This window comes from Perca fluviatilis, chromosome 18, assembly GCF_010015445.1.
Source record: "Perca fluviatilis chromosome 18, GENO_Pfluv_1.0, whole genome shotgun sequence".
Lineage (NCBI taxonomy): Eukaryota > Metazoa > Chordata > Actinopteri > Perciformes > Percidae > Perca > Perca fluviatilis.
In genome coordinates, this window is record NC_053129.1 from 29,253,845 (window position 1) to 29,270,973 (window position 17,129).

At 39.3% G+C, this 17,129-nt stretch overlaps 1 protein-coding gene across 2 annotated transcripts in view; it reads right to left on the reverse strand.

Annotated features, from left to right (window-relative positions):
* gtf3c2 (general transcription factor IIIC, polypeptide 2, beta) overlaps window positions 1-9,267 on the reverse strand; it is a 36,603-nt gene extending 27,336 nt beyond the window's left edge. The window contains exons 1-9 of one of the 2 annotated variants that reach the window (XM_039782530.1): window positions 8,928-9,267; window positions 8,106-8,212; window positions 6,528-7,119; window positions 4,910-5,049; window positions 3,397-3,578; window positions 3,157-3,242; window positions 2,430-2,507; window positions 1,192-1,293; window positions 367-594 (exon numbers count right to left, since the gene is read on the reverse strand). In XM_039782530.1, coding sequence (XP_039638464.1) covers window positions 367-594; window positions 1,192-1,293; window positions 2,430-2,507; window positions 3,157-3,242; window positions 3,397-3,578; window positions 4,910-5,049; window positions 6,528-7,119; window positions 8,106-8,130 — 1,433 coding nt within the window. In that variant the 5' untranslated portion in view covers window positions 8,131-8,212; window positions 8,928-9,267. Of the gene's footprint in view, window positions 1-366; window positions 595-1,191; window positions 1,294-2,429; window positions 2,508-3,156; window positions 3,243-3,396; window positions 3,579-4,909; window positions 5,050-6,527; window positions 7,120-8,105; window positions 8,216-8,927 lie in introns of both variants that reach the window. The other variant, XM_039782529.1, reaches the window with a different exon arrangement.
* Between the last annotated feature and the right edge of the window lie 7,862 nt (window positions 9,268-17,129).

A 17,129-nucleotide genomic window follows, 5' to 3' on the forward strand; every position in this document is an offset into this window, starting at 1 on the left:
ACGACCAGGGATTGGGATCGGCTCCAAAAATATAATGGGTTCTTCCTTGGCCCAAGCAACACCCTTTCACCAAGTTTAATAAAAATGGGGCCAGTAGTTTCCTGTAATCCTGCTGACGGACAAACAAAAAGACGCACAGCCAAAAACATGTCCTTGGCAGATGGCACAATAATGCGATTTATAAGGAATTTGATTAAAAAATAGCTCTGGATACCTCAAAATAAACTCCCGACCGTGATGTTGCCAAATCTACACAAATGCGTCAGTCAACTGTGCAGCAAAACATTCAAAGGTATAGACGCTTCTAATCCAAAAAATATCACCATCAGCCATAAAAAACAAACAAAGTGCCCACTTCTGCTGTACCTGCTGTCGTACTCCAGCGTGCCCAAGTCCCACAGCTGAATGAGTCCCGATCCGGAGTACATCTTGTTGACATAGTGCTGGTCGTCCATCCCTCGATGGCAGGCCAGAGCGAGGTACTGGGATGCCGGAGCACCGTCAGGTGTGGGACACCACTCCATGGACCAGACCGGCCCACCGGCATACAGCAACATGTCCCAGCGATCCGGGTGAGAAGGCACTGCCGTGAACCTGGTCAGTTACAGCAACAGAAAGGCTTTAAAAAACTAGAACAAATGGGAGGATTTTGCTTTAATAAAATACCAAATGGGATGTTTGAAATGTCCCTAAACGAACACCAAAACATCGTTTTACTTTATTTCAGATCTCCCCTAAAACAAACCAATGAAAACAATTATCTAGTTTTTAAATCAATGCTTTCAGCACAGTACACACCAGTGCAATCATTTAGCAGAACAGCCTGCGCTGAAAGCCAAAACAGAACCTAAATCAGGGGTGTCAGGGAGCTCAATTAAGAAAGATGGATGCATCAATGAGAAATATACAAATGTTATCATTCTCTGGTGTCTGGAGTAACAAATGATGAAATAATACTTACATAACTACAACATTAAGGAGTCATTTAGTGTGGAACAAAATCTTCCTGAGGATTCTTCAGCCACACATTTGTCAAGTAAAGAAATACATTCTGGATTACATTTGTTTTTATTGAGATAGATAGATAGATAGATAGATAGATAGATAGATAGATAGATAGATAGATAGATAGATAGATAGATAGATAGATAGATAGATAAAACTTAAAGTTAGGATGATGCTGTGTCTAACCTGCTGAGTCTTTGCAGAGGCGTCTCCTCCTTACTGAGGCCTTCTCTAGACACTCTGAAAGCAGCCGACTGAAGCTCCTGAGGCAGGTATTTCTCCACATCACTGAAGAACACATTAGACACACAAAGATTTCATACTGTAATTAACTTATATGATAGAAGATTGATGCTTTATCAGAATTCATACAACCCCTTTTAGGGTTGTGACATACCTCAAATGTCTGATAGTTAAATTACCAAGTGTTAAAGCAGATATGTTAATATCTTGTGCTTCTAGTTGGTCAAATAGGTTACTTACGTCGCTACAAATCTGACATTTCAGTGATATGCTACAGAGATGATGGTGTCTGAGTATAAAACAGCAAACAAACCAACCACGTCTATTCAAATTTATTGAGGCAAAAAGATGATCAGCTTTGAAAAAGAATCAGCTGTTGACAGTAGGGCTGGGCGATATGGAGAAAATGAAATATCATATTTTTGACCAAATACCTCGATATCGATACCGCAATGATATTGTAGTGTAGACTATTGGTGCTTTCACAAAATATTTACACAATGAGATTTTCGATAAGTAATCAACAGTAATGTGGATATAATGACTAAGTGGGTAAAGGCAAATAATATAATAGTTACAACAGTCTGGTAAGTTCAGAAAATGACATCACTTTACTGTAATGCAGCCTTTAATACCAGGAAAAGACAACACTTATGCCATATTACGATATTACGATATCCAAAATCTAAGACGATATCTAGTCTCATATCACGATATCGATATAATATCAATATATTGCCCAGCTCTAGTTGACAGGTACTCTTGCCCCGGAGCTGAACATGTCCAACATGGCTTCCTGAGATTAAGATGTGCCAGTGCATAAAATCAATAAAGCAGTCAAATTAAAGGAAGATTGGCCACTGTAGTAAGTAATTAAGTTTATTTATTCAACACCTTGCAAGTTGTGTTAAAATATGGTAAAACAGACTTTATTTTGATCACCCCCCTCTGTTTTTTATTCAAGCATTTCTGTTGTTTTTTATTGGATAGTGATAGCTTGGAGAGAGACAGAAAAGGCAGGAAAGAGAGAGGGGATGACATGCATCTGCCGTAAGGACTCAGCATTGATACGTGGTGCGTACGTTCCACCGGGTGAGCTACTGGGACGCCCCACAGCCCCCTTCTTGTAGAACACTGGATTTATTTTTACAGATTACAAACAAAGGTTAAAGGTTAACTACCTTTGTGGTACAGGGTGCCAGTGACTGCTGGAGGGGACCCACTCTGGGAACACCCAGCTGCTGTAGTGCTCCTCTCGGCTGGAAAACACACACACACACACACACACACACACACACACACACACACACACACACACACACACACGGGCTAAGACACACACACACACACACACACACACACACACACACACACACACACACACACACACACACACACAAAAAAAAACACACAGAGACAGAGACAGACAGACACACGCAGACAGACACAGACAGACACACACACACAGAGACAGATACACGCAGACAGACACAGACAGACACACACACAGAGACAGACAGACAGACACACACACACACACACACACAGAGACAGACAGACAGACAGACACACACAGAGACAGACAGACAGACAGACGCAGACAGACACATACACAGACACACAGACGGACAGACGTACACACACACAGACAGACGGACAGGCGTGCGTGCGCACACACACACACACACACACACACACACACACAGTAATACGTCACAAACACATTCCAGGGCTAAAAATAAGCCGTTTAGTGACCAAGTACATGTTTCTCAATGGTATGTTTTTCCAGTGTTGTCTTGCACATCAGTGTCATTATCATTGATCCTAAAAATCCTGTGGCTCTTAAATAATAGTGTCTGTTGGTGGAACAACCACGACCAGACGGCAACGTTGACTGAAGATACTTACAACTTCTTGGTCGTGTCAGTGAATTCCCAAACTACATTCATGGCGCTGGTGAAGAGGCCGTTGGGGGTTTTGACTTTCGAGCCTGCCTGCAGTGGAAAAGGAGATTGGAAGGGTTTAATTATTCCCTTTCTGTGCATTTTGTATTCCTCACTTTTCTGTAACAATTCTGCAGAGATCTACATTTTGTCCTAAAGATTTGTTGTATGTAATAATAATGATTAATTCTTTCAAACTACTAACATGGGATCTGTTGACATAAAAAGTTGCTGGACTTCTTCCGCCTGCCCCCAAATCTGAGTCTGAGTCCTCTGCTTCTTCCTCTTCTTCTTCTTCAACAACCTCGTCATCTTCTTCAACACCTGGAACAAAGTCCTCATCTTCTGCAGCATCGGTGTCAGAGTCGGGACGTTTCCTCTTTCGGCCTTTAGGCACAGCAGGAATGTAAGGAAGAGTAAGACAGAGGACAGCGCACAAGTATGGGAGATGGAGGTATGACATGCATAGACCTGTCGCAACATGCAATAAATCAATTAAATCGCATGATAAATAAAAATGAGCTCGATAATTTTTAATTGGAAATTATCGCGGCTGGAAAAAATTCCATTTTATTTATTGTTTTTGTCGTGCTTGGTTTTTAGTCCGGTGCATTTTTTGTTAACCAAGACTGAGAGTCCACTTTATTGGTTGTTTTTGGTTGTTTTGCTAATTTATTGTGGATATTTAAAATGTCTTCCAGTTACGGTGTTAAATATTCTTTAGAAATAAAAGTTTATTGATCTTTGAAAAGGTGTACTTGCATTATTATGCCATTATCATTATATTAGATGGAAATGGTCTCAGAACGACAATATTATTGTTTACCGGCTCATTTCTGGGACAATTTATCGTCCAGCAAAATTTGTTATCGTGACAGGCCTAGACATGCAACAAATTGAATTGAAATGTCTTTAATGTCCCCAAGGGGCAATTTGGTTCTCAACAGGTAGCCAACACATACACATTCGCACAAAAACACATACAAAAATGAAATAATAAAATAAATAAGAACATAAATACACATGTACTACACAAAGGTCCCAAGGCCGGACTTGAACCCAGGACGTTGTGGTTAAAGGGAATGCGCTGTAACCTCTAGGCTACCAAGGTATGTGTAATTCACACTCTGAGATATAGATATATATATATATATAGATATATAGATATATAGATATATATAGATATATAGATATAGATAGATAGATATCTTCAAATTAAATTGCTGAACTTTTTCAAAAACAAAAAGGCAGATTAAATTAATTTTCATTGGCAATGAAAATCCAACAATGCTTATTAAATATGTATAAAAAGAAAATCCCACGAGTAAAAAGTTTAGTTTGATATATATTATAGATGTAGGCACTAGGCAGCCAAGCAACAAGGCAATTCAAAGTAAGTGCTTTACATAAAACATTAAAGAGCAGTAAAAAAAAAAACAATTAAAAACATTGGTTAAAGACAATACAAAAACAGCTGAACTAGAATAAGACAAATAAGAAAAATGAAAACAAGAGTAAAGGTTACAGCGCTTAGTAAGAAATTAACAGTCTTTAATTACTTAAAAAAAAAAAATAGGCAGCATAAAAAAAAAAAAAAGTCTTCAACCTTGATTTAAAAGAACTTAGAGTTGGTTAAAGACTTCTAATCAATCAATCACATGACATTCTGTAAGATACCATTCCAGTGAAGTGTAATTCCTGGAGGATTTCCACTGTACCTTTGCGTCCTTTGAGACTTTTCCGCTCTTTGACCGAGTGATTGCGAGTGATATCATCGTTGTCCTCTGCCGGAGAGCCTGACTCATCATTGGGATGACTAAGCGCTTCTTTTGCAAAAATGTGAAGGTACTTCAATGCCCTGGAAAAATTTTGTACAAAAAAATAAATGTAATACAGAAGGATTACATTGCCCTGTGAAAAATGGTATGCATGCATGGAGAACGTCTGGCAAATGTCTGAAGCCGCTGGCTGATAATAGAATAATGTTCTCAAAGCATCAAAATGTTTACAGTTCCAACCCATACGTCTACGTATAAATTACTTTTTAAAGGACAAGTCTGGCGCAAAATGAACCTAGGGGTTAATAATATATGTGTACCGAATCAAACATTCTCTGGGATCTGTTTTCATGCTAATCGAATGCGTCTCTAGCTTTTAACAAGCTACCGCAAACCGGTGGTTAGCTGCTAATGCTAGCTTTCAGGGCAGATGGTAAATCGCTATTTCTCTACCACTAACAAGGCTCAAAATAGCACCACACTTCCACAGTAGCATAATGAGGGTCCCTACATGTAAACCAAAGCATTGAGAACTTTGTAAGTGTACAGACAGTTTATTAAAAAGATAGATTTGAATTCATGTTTACATGAGGGCGCCATCTTGAAAAACAGTCGGGACCAGTCGAACGCCGAACGCCGTGCAACCAGTAACATCTCCAACACAGCGTTCGTGATTCGACTGCTCATGACTGTTTTCCAAGATGGTGTCCGCATGTAAACATGAACGCTACCGTCTTTATAATCTATCTTTGTAAAAAACTATACACTTACAAAGTTCTCAATGCTTCGGTTTACATGTAGGGACCCTCATTACGCTACCGTTGGAGTGTCGTGCTATTTTGAGCCTTGTTAGAGGTACAGAAATAGCAATTTAAACTGTGCCCTGAAAGCTAGCGTTAGCAGCTAACCACCGGTTTGCGGTAGCTTGTTTAAAGCTAGAGACGCATTCGATTAGCATGAAAACAGATCCCAGAGAACGACCGACTCGGTACACATATGTTATTAACCCCTAGGTTAATTTTGCGCTGGAATTGTCCTTTAAGTGTATAGGTATGCATGGGATTCCCCTACCATTAGAAGGTTTAGGTGCAGCACCCAAGCCAAATACAAAGTAAACTCAATATGAGCATCAAAACTAACTAAATGACTTTTCCCAGATCTAATGATTGTAGTTGGTCCCCAGTGGACTTCTTTAGCAAGTTTTGTCTTTAAGCCTTTTGAGCGTTTTAAATTTTTTTATTTCTTCATTTAAAAAAGGGACAACGCACATTAATCAACATGAGTACAAGGTCCAACATGTAAATGTGCCAGGTTTAGCCAAACAGGTTAATTTTCATCTGCAGTCCCTAGCAGGTTGATGTCTGTAAAAACAATGGATACACTACATCAATACAACAAATACTCATAAAACAAGAAAGACACAGGCAGCTAGCCTTTTCAACATTTTAGACACAGATATGGAAATAACAACGGTCCAAAATAATGTCAAATTGCATATTTTTTCTGGTATGCATCTCCATCTTTTGTTGAATGTTATGACAGACTACATGTCACTTACACTTTAGCAGCGCCTCTCCTGTGGCGGCCGCTCGGTGTGGTCTCCTCCTCGGCCTCCTGACATGGTGGTTCTGGTACTGGTTCCGGTGGAGGCAACTTCCTCACATACTTTCTCTTTGGCTTCGGTGTCCCATTTTCCTGCTGCACGGTAACTACAATTCCACCCTCCCCAGTTGCGAGGCCCCCATTGGTGGCGGGAGTTTTTTTGGCAGGAGTTCTTTTAGCTGGAGTCTTTTTTGTCGGGGTCTTCCTGGCTCGAGTCTTTTTTGTCGGGGTCTTCCCGGCTCTCACGGCCTTTTTAGGAGTTTCCTGTGAGGTTTTGCCATCGCACTCTTGAGGTATTTCGTCAGCTGCTTCTTTTTCCCCATCTTCTGTCTGTTGTGCGGCATTCTTAGCTTTTCCCTTCTTTGCTGGAGTCTTTTTAGAAGCTGCTTCCCTTGCTGCTAATGGGCTCTTTCTACGTCGTTTTTGCCCATCTGTGCCCCCAAACATGCCATCGATTTCATAGTCTGAATATTTTGGATTAATCTTCCGTTGCCGTCCTTTAGAGCTGGGTGATAAATTGCAACACTGCTCCGACGACTTCTCTGGCCCTGCAAACAGAGTGATGTTTCACTTCACAGGTGTACAATACAAAGTATAAACAGAAATCTATAGAATAAAATACAGACGTATTGAAAAGACAATTAAAAGAATGTATTTTCAACAAGAATGCCATGTGCACAAATCCATCTTCACAACTATCTCACAAAAGGTTGCTCTTACAGGCTGCATCCTTACAAAAAGAAAACATGATCTGAAATATAATAATATATAATATGGTCATTGGGAAATTGAAGAAAGTGAGCACAAACAAGTAATTCATGCAAAATTCAATTAGTAATATTGTGCAAATGAGCGGATTATTTTTGCTCTCAAATTAAACCATTTGTGCACACAAATCAACTCACACACACTGGATTTAAAAACTTTGAGCACACAAAATAACAGTACTTAATGTTAAAAAGGTATTGTGTACATTCCAATGGGATGTCAAATATGTTGTATAAAATGGGCAAAATCCAAAGTTTTATTCATGTATATCCATGCACAAATTAAACATAAAACTGCATTAAATCCAAGTGGTTTCAGCATTGGATGGTCAGTGAACGCAACGGCCTACAGTTCAGGCAATTTGAGCTTGCTATCCTGAAAATATGAGTAGAGTAGTAAAATCGGAACCTTTGTTGCTTGATTTGAAGGCCTGTGTCAAGGCTAAAACAAACAGGCCTATTAAAACATATATATTGGTTTTTATTGTTGAACTACTTACTTTTGATCCTAGTGATAATTGCTAAAGTAATTTATCGATTTTGAGAAAAGTACCTGTAACTAATTACTAATGTTCAGTAACTTGCACAACACTGTAGTAGGAGTAGTGCAACAGCCTGTAACTTCAGTTTCTATTAAAACAGAATCTTGTTACAATTCAAGAGTAAAAAAAATTTGTCATGTGTGCTCACTAATTATTTATGTCCTACATGACACCTTTATAATAGTTAGTAACCTAATGCATTTGTAAGTTATAGCCTCTTATCACCTTGTCCAGAGTCAATGGGATCCATAGGCCCTGGGTGTCTTGTGCTGTGGTGGTCTTGTCAGATGCCTCCTCACCTATGGAGCAAGTTTCTTCTCACTCTGACTTTGCTGCTGTTCAGGGAAGAAAAACGAAATGAAGACAGGCATTAACATTTTTATTAACCACACCACAATATCTGAGAACATAGTACAAACAAAGATCTTAAGAATACTTTCTAACGGTTATATAGTGAGTGTACACATAGAGCAATATTTAATCATAATAGGTCTGGACTTACTGACCCAACGTCAGCGACAACTCAACAACTTGTAAAGACAGACATAACCAGATACGACTTTATTGTACGTTACACAGCCTGACACCTTCCTAAGTAGATAGTTTGAAATATGTAATGTAGAAACGTGGGGTGAAAGAGCCAGTCGCAGACTACTAAAACCAAACCTCGTTCAGTATTGTGATAAGTGAATGCTTTCTTCCGTACTGCCAAGTGTACATGGGTGATAGATAGAAAGAGACTTAACGTTTCTATTAGTTTTGGACCACTCCTCAATTCGGCGAATATTTCGAATATCACACATACCAATTACCAAGTTATTTAAGTAGCACACTTTTGTTAACTCGCTTGTTTTCCCGGTGACTCATATAGTCTTCTAGGCACGCTATTGAGCTAAAACCACACAGCTAATGCTAACTGGCTAAAGTGGCTCTAGAGTGTAACGTTAGCGCTTCTTACACTGCCGTTAAGTAAATGAAACCCTCTTAAAATCGGCCGGTAACCGACTGCCGTTACGAATAACACCACTGGTACCATTAAAAACTCACCCTGCATGGAATTGAGGCTTCTTCCTCGGTGGCGAAGGCTGAAAAGCCTCGTACCGAATCCGGGAAGCTAGAATCTGGCCACTCGGGATCGAATCCCAAACTCCGCTACCGGGTACGACGCCGTGGAAGATCACCGGAGCCGTAGAGACATACCGGACATATGAAACCAGCAGTTATTCTTTCTTGAACGGCAAAATATAAACATCACCCGCGTTGTTTCCACCGAGTCCGGTTGCTAAAACTCGCATTATGCTGACTGACATCAGACCGCCATGTTACTGTACCAGCATGGTGACCTACACCGCCCCCTAGCAGCAGAAAGTGGAACTACACCGATGTACAACTGTAGCGGTCGGGAGTTCAATCCCATCAGCCGGAGGTCTTGGAGTACATTTAACCAATGGTGGAGGAAATGTTCAGATTCTTTTTTTTGCGGTGTGTTCATTTCTGTTCAAAATCTAATGTAATTTGCTTCCAAAATATAGTTCTCTGTGCTCAAAAATAATACAGTTACTCGCTCAGGAATGAGGCACATATACATGTACATAACGCCATAACAATACTCCGTGACGAGTAAAAGTCCAGCATTGAAAATATGAAGCAAAAGTATGCATCAGGAAAATTTATTAAAAGTAAAAGTAGACCTACTCAATACAGTAGTATTATATAATTTGATTACTAGATCGTGCATGAATCCAAAAACTCCCCATAGTTTTATTTGGCAATATAGTTAATTCTTTTATATTTAAAAGCACATCTTTTAATTATTAAAATCATCTTTAAGAAAATCTTAAAACATAAGGGAAATCTCAAACAAGAACTGAAGACTACCACAAGTACGCCTAAGTCCTGAGTAGAAATAATAATAATAAAAAACCATTAGTATTTAATAAAGACACCAAGTTAACTGCATCAGTAATAATAATCTAAACACTCCAAAAAGGCTCAGTCTGCATTATGTGTATTTTTACATTTGGTCCTTAAGTGCTTTTGATCCTTATGATATTTTAGTACATTTAGCTAAAAACACTTCTGTGCTTATATTTACTCATATAAATCCTATGTCTAATATGTACATCTTTTTTTTAAATGCATGAAAAATTGTACTTTGTCAATTGAAATGTTGTTGAAATTGAGTATATAAAATTGTGGCTTTGATTTTTTTTTTAACTTGAGTATGGAATCTAAAGTAAATGTGTATTTCACTACTGCCAAACATGAACAGTTATTAAACATAATGTAAAACATCACGTCAAGTGTAAAATACTTCTCATAACAATGAATATACATAAAATATTCCTTATTTCTTTTTTTAAAGATCAGTTTTTACATTCCATACACTTCAATATCTTTCACCGCCCTGTAATTTCAAAGGATTCTGTTTTTTTTTGTTAATTTAAACATACTTATAAATTCTATATTTTATTTTATTCTTTTCACTTCCTATTTTAACCCTATTTATGGGTCTAAAACAGTAGTGACAATGTTGCGTCTTACCTGATGCTCTTTGTGACAGTGAGCAGTCCCCACATCATTGTTACTGAAGACACAGAGCCCACAATGACCATGAATTCAACTTTTAATTATCTGTGGTTATAACACTGCTGGTACTATGAAATAGCAGCACATAGCTTCTAAAAACCCCCAAAATAATGACATATTAAATGTACAGATTTGCAACGTAGGGTTGGCTGAGATTATAACAAGTTTCACTTGAATATAAATCATGTCCCACAAAATGAAAAAAAAATTAAGTGCTTTCTTTGTGCATTTACAAATGATACAAGACTGAACCTTTATTCAAATCTGGCCTAGATTATGTATACTGTATATTTCCTGTATGGGTGTTGATGGTGATGGCGGGGGCACAGGACATCAGAACATCAATTTCATCCTTCATTAATTCAGTTTTTTTTTTTTTTTACTGCATGGTTAATACTTTCACAACTCAGCCCCCGGTATTTGGAACGGTTTTTAATGGCTCTCACTAGTCCTCTCTATTGTGAAAAGTGGTCACCACTGATAACATTCAATTACATAATGTAGTAATTTTGGTTCTATTGCCTAAAGTAGGTGACAACGCCTCTGTTGGCACTAAAATACAAAAATAATTATAACAGTACAAGCGTTCTATTTCAAATAAACCTAGATGACTGAACTGTGCTGCAGCATTAAGATGAAGAGATGCTACTGCAAATAAATAGGGCTGTTCCCTCTTAGTCGACTAATCGGTCGTTTTGGTCTTAGTCAACCTAGATTTCTTTAGTCGATTAGTCATGTTTGATGCTTTTTCACGCTGAATGACTTATTTGCAAGAAATGTACGAGCACATCTCTGGTAAACACAAGAATTAAAGTGGTGCTTTTGCATGACTCTTTGCGGAGAAACTCAGATTTACAGATCTGTCGATTAAATCAACTAATCGATTAGTCGATAGAGTTGAATGAGTGTTAGTCGACTAAGGATTTCTTCAATCGAGCACAGCCCTACAAATAAAGTAACAGCAGGACGACACAAGGTGCAAATGACAGTGAAAACATGAAATAGGAGGTTTCGCTTATTAAATTACTGGCATGATTTTGAGCAAACATTTCACACAAATATTGGATTGTTTTTCCAATGATAAAGCAAATTACTTGCAAAGTCTCTTAATGCTGAGTAATGCTTTCCTTTGGGCCAAACAAACAGTTCAAAGTGCATGCACGGCGATAAAAGATTTGGTCGCGAGAATAATTGGACATGGGAAGTATTTCAACCGCGAGAGACAACAATCAACGGGAAAACAAACAAAACAAGTTGCTACACAAAAATCTGAAGAGGTTTATGAGACGGTCCTCTAGTAAAAGTACCTTTTTTTTTTTTTAGGCCTCTGGTTAACTTGGTTATCACCGGGACGTATGCGAACACTGGCGATGGAGTTGCAAGTAGATATCGCTTCGTTTCAAGGGATTGCACGCCATAAAAGGTTGGAAACTCAACGCTCACCTGGGCGAGGAATCATCATCATTAGAAGAATTATCTTACAATTATTATTAAGAAGTACTGGATATTTCGCATGAGCAGCAATATAGAAAGTGGCTAGAAAAAAAGAAGACCATGCAAGATAGAAACAAAAGTAACGGAACATCCTGGGTAAATTAAATGTTAAAGGGATAGTTCCATTTTTTCAGGGCACCATTTTAAATAAGAACCTGTTCTTAATGACTTTGCCTGAAAAAAATAAAGGTGAATTTTGAAAAAAAAATCTAAGTGGGGTTGAATGAGATACTTCTCAATAGTCAGTGTATTATCTACAATAGATGGCTGTCAGCACTGACTATGGAGAAGTACCGCACTTCAAAAGATCCAAACTATTACTTTAAAGCTTTAGCATGTAACTTTTTGATATTAATAAAACGTTACATTCAAGCCATTGCCAAATGAGTTGCTACAAAGCTAATTAAGGCTATCAGCTCCACACAACTCTCTTGATCTCTCAGTATCGCTATATTCAGAAGATTGTGGTGTCCGGTGACTTTCCCGCGCAGAAACTCGAGTGAAGATAATGACCTCTTCTGAAGAGTCCGTCATGTTTTTTTAATCCTCTGTGTCCTCCTTGGCTACTAGCAGCTGCGTGGAGGAGGGGTGGGGGGCTGTGCGCGATCACGGAAGGCTTGTATCACATGGACGCGCCGACAGTGTTGTTGTCATTACTTAGAATTCCTCATGGGGGCGACAGACATTACTCACTATAGCTTTAAAAGTACAAAGTAAAAAATACACAATTTAAACAGGTGGTTATGACAGACATCTGACAGTTAAATGAGCTCCCTTAAAACCATCGACGATTTAGGGCTGCACAACCACTCTTGTCCCGGAGGAAAATAAGAGTAATAAAAGCCAGAACAAATACGATAGAGTTTTAACCATGTTGGTGCTTGAACACCTAATAATAATAAAAAAAAAAGCATTCTCATCACAAAGCATTTAGTAAAACGACTGTAAAACAGTAAGGGAGAATGAAGTGTTCATAAAGAGATTGTTGCATGTTCTCCACGACCGCCTGATATCCACTTTGAATCAGATAAAAACCATGCTTTTTGAAAAACTTCCCATGTCGTAGGAGGTGTTCTATTTTAAACTCTTCCAAAAAAGGCATCTGATGGAGGGAAATGAAGGGTAAAGCACTTTAAACAGAATCGGATACAGTCAATACTTTTGACAGAATAGTTTGACATAGTTTGTTAAAGGTCCCATGACATGCTGCTTTTTGGATGCTTTTATATAGGCCTTAGTGGTCCCCTAATACTGTATCTGAAGTCTCTTTTATATAGACCTTAGTGGTCCCCTAATACTGTATCTGAAGTCTCTTTTATATAGACCTTAGTGGTCTCCTAATACTGTATCTCAAGTCTCTTTTATATAGGCCTTAGTGGTCCCCTAATACTGTATCTGAAGTCTCTTTTATATAGACCTTAGTGGTCCCCTAATACTGTATCTGAAGTCTCTTTTATATAGACCTTAGTGGTCCCCTAATACTGTATCTGAAGTCTCTTTCCCAAAATTCAGCCTTGGTGCAGAATTACAGCCACTAGAGCCAGTCCCACAATGAGCTTTCCTTAGTATGTGCCATTTCTGAGAGGGCAAGGTGGAGAGTGGGGGTGTGGACATGACCAACTGCCACTTTGCTTGTTTGAAAGACATGTCTCCATTCAATTCAATTTTTCTATTCAATTTTATTTATAGTATCAAATCATAACAAGAGTTATCTCGAGACACTTTACAGATAGAGTAGGTCTAGACCACACTCTATAATTTACAAAGCCCCTCTCTCTCATGGGTGGGCCAAATTCTCTGGGCGGGCAAAGCAGAGAAAGGGGAGGTAACCTTGCTCCTTATGACCTCATAAGGAGAAGATTCCAGATCGGTCTCTTTTATATAGACCTTAGTGGTCCTCTAATACTGTATCTGAAGTCTCTTTTATATAGACCTTAGTGGTCCCCTAATACTGTATCTGAAGTCTCTTTTATATAGACCTTAGTGGTCCTCTAATACTGTATCTGAAGTCTCTTTTATATAGACCTTAGTGGTCCCCTAATACTGTATCTGAAGTCTCTTTTATATAGACCTTAGTGGTCCCCTAATACTGTATTTGAAGTCTCTTTCCCCGAATTTCAGCCTTGGTGCAGAATTACAGCCACTAGAGCCAGTCCCACAATGAGCTTTCCTTAGTATGTGCCATTTCTGTGTCTGTAGCTATTGAGGAGGAGAGAGGGGGGGGCAAAGTGGAGGGTGGGTGGGGGTGGGGCCTTGACCAACTGCCACTTTGCTCATTTGAAAGACATGATGTCTCTCTCTCTCTCATGGGTGGGCCAAATTCTCTGGGCGGGCAAAGCAGAGAAAGGGGAGGTAACCTTGCTCCTTATGACCTCATAAGGAGAAGATTCCAGATCGACCCATCTGAGCTTTCATTTTCTCAAAGGCAGAGCAGGATACCCAGGGCTCGGTTTACACCTATCACCATTTCTAGCTACTGGGGGACCATAGGCAGGCTGGGGGAACTCATATTAATGTTAAAAAACCTCATAAAGTGAAATTTTCATGCCATGGGACCTTTAAGGACAGATAAACAGATTAAAGGGAACTCCTCTTTCAAATCAACGCAAATGATAAACTAATTATCATTTAGTTTAAGGAAGAAAACTCAACAGAAGTGCACAACAGAGGGGTAACCAATAACCAAATACATTCATAAATGCTAAAAAGTTGTACAAAATATATATTCGAAATAGTGTTAAAACGCCACAAACAAATGACTGACAACCATACATCACTGTAGTAGATACAAAATGCAGAGTACGTACATATTAGGCTACATGCTAATCGGTTAAATATTCGGAGACAGACGGAAACAGGTCCGGTGAACAGAAAAGAAAAACCAGCCACCCTCCATGTTAAACGCTTGGTATGTTAGCTCTCCTTCATCAGAGTTAAGGGTCTCTTGTGTCAGACCACCTGTCCAATTCACCTGCAGTCCATTACCTTCCTCAACAATAACGTGACGGCCACATTTATTGGCTGTTGTTTTGTGATCAGCCAATAAGATCCAATTCTATTCATGTACTTTATATTTCTTTTCCTTCCCTGCTGCTGAAACTCCTGCATGGAATGTTTAAAAAAATAACCATTTAATAAGCGTAGAAGTTAATGTTCACATGAAAAATGCAGTTTGATAAAAAAACAAACTCCATTTTAACTTAAAAACGTCCGCTTACTGGCTTTTCCCCTGAGCTTTCAAGCGTATCTTTTGGGATTCCTCAGCAGATGGAGACTTCACCATGACATCTGAGCTCCGTCTGCTGAGGAAGATTATAAAAAGATGCCGTTATACGTTTCAGAAAAAGCTAGTAAGTGGATGATGAGTTAAAAAATAATGGATTACTGCAATTCGGAGATTCTTACATCTTGACATCTTTTAAGAGGCTACAGGACAAACACATCACAAAAAAAAAAAGAAACACCTACAGATTGGCTTCACAGATTGGCTGGAGTCAATTTTGAACTGTAAGTTATCACATCAAGTATTTTCATTTCTTTTTAAAACGTGTTTACGGTTTCTTGGAAAGATATTGAGAGGACAATATCATGAGGTAGGCCAACGTCAGCTGACTAGCTAGTCCAACATTTACGTAAATAAACTGTTAAGCTATCCGTCCAAGATTCAGATAGGATTGATCCCACTTTCATGTCAGTGTGTTAAGTACAGGGATGGAGCAAGGTGGTGATTAGCTTAGCCTAGCATAAAGACTGGAAGCAGAGGGGGGGGGGGCGACGACTGTTAGCCTAGCTCTTTGAAAAGTAAAAAATACACCTACTGCTTAACAGGTTCTTTGTTTAATACTTCACGAATAGGAATGTAACGACAATTTATGGTTTTAATGGGGAGCTACATACTGTAACTATTTCTTGGCCAAAATTACAGCCGGGTGCAATGCTTTCCTGGATTCTTGTCATCACAGTAGCCATGTTTCCATCTAATTGTCAAGCGAATTTTAAGCAAACTTTGAAAGTGTCGCAAAGAAGAAAAGAAAAAGAAAATGCGAATTAGAAGCGTTTCCATCAACTGGTTTCGAGCGAATAAACTGGACTGCGCAACGCGCTCGATGGTGTTTGATGCCCCCAACGGCTCCTTCCAGGCAGCGCTGCGACCGCTACCTCCAAGGCACCTAACCCTAACCCTAACCATTGCCTAATTCACTTCAAGGCAGCGCTGCGACCGTTGACTTCAAGGCACCTAACCCTAACCTTAACCCTAACCATAACCTGTGCCTAATCCTAGTGCCTAGCCGTTGGGGGCAAAAAACACATACATGGGCAACGCGTAGTTTCGTCACAAGAGAACGTCTGGCCTGGCTGAAATTTCCTCACTCACTATTGGCTAACCCTGTACAGGGTTGTGGCAGAGACATTTGGTGTCAGCGAGACGACCGTTCACCGCTGTGTGTACGCGGCGTGCAGGGCCAGACAATTCAAGCTGTTGAACCAATTCGTCAATTTACCCGACGTGGCTGAGGCACAGTAGCCTGGTCCTACCAGACTCTGGTCCATTTCATTTGTACAGAGAGTCTGGCCTCTCTCCATTGACAAGTGTTAACTTCCTTGAAGGCGGGTACTCTGTTGAAGTTTAAAACTATTGGATCTGCCCAGAGCCACTCTGGATCTGCCATAACCAATCGCTAACGTTTGGACGTGACGTTGGCTTAGCATCGCTAGCGTTAGCCTTAGCCAACTCCTTCACCGCTAACGGAGCGAGCTGGAAAATCTAACTTTACATTTTACGTTACACGTTCGCTACGTCACAACTTATTCGGCGAAGCTGTTTCCATCTCACATTTTGTGCATTAACTCTTTTTCGAAAAAGGCAAAAACCACCTCAAGCAAGCGTAAAAACTTTTTTTTAACTTATTTTTTTTCCGACTTAGCCGTTTCCATCAACATTTTCTAATGCGATACTTCAAAATGCGCGTAAAAAGACGTTGATGGAAACACGGATACTGAGGCAGCTGTGCTTTAACCAGAGACTCTCTCCACAGAGGTACAGGGTGGCTGGATGAACTGTTGTTCTGTACTTAAAAGTATAATAGGTGATGTTAATCCAATACATTTTTTGTCAAATTCAGCTAATATCTCCTCTTGGTCACCTAGCTCTATATTTTCTGTGCG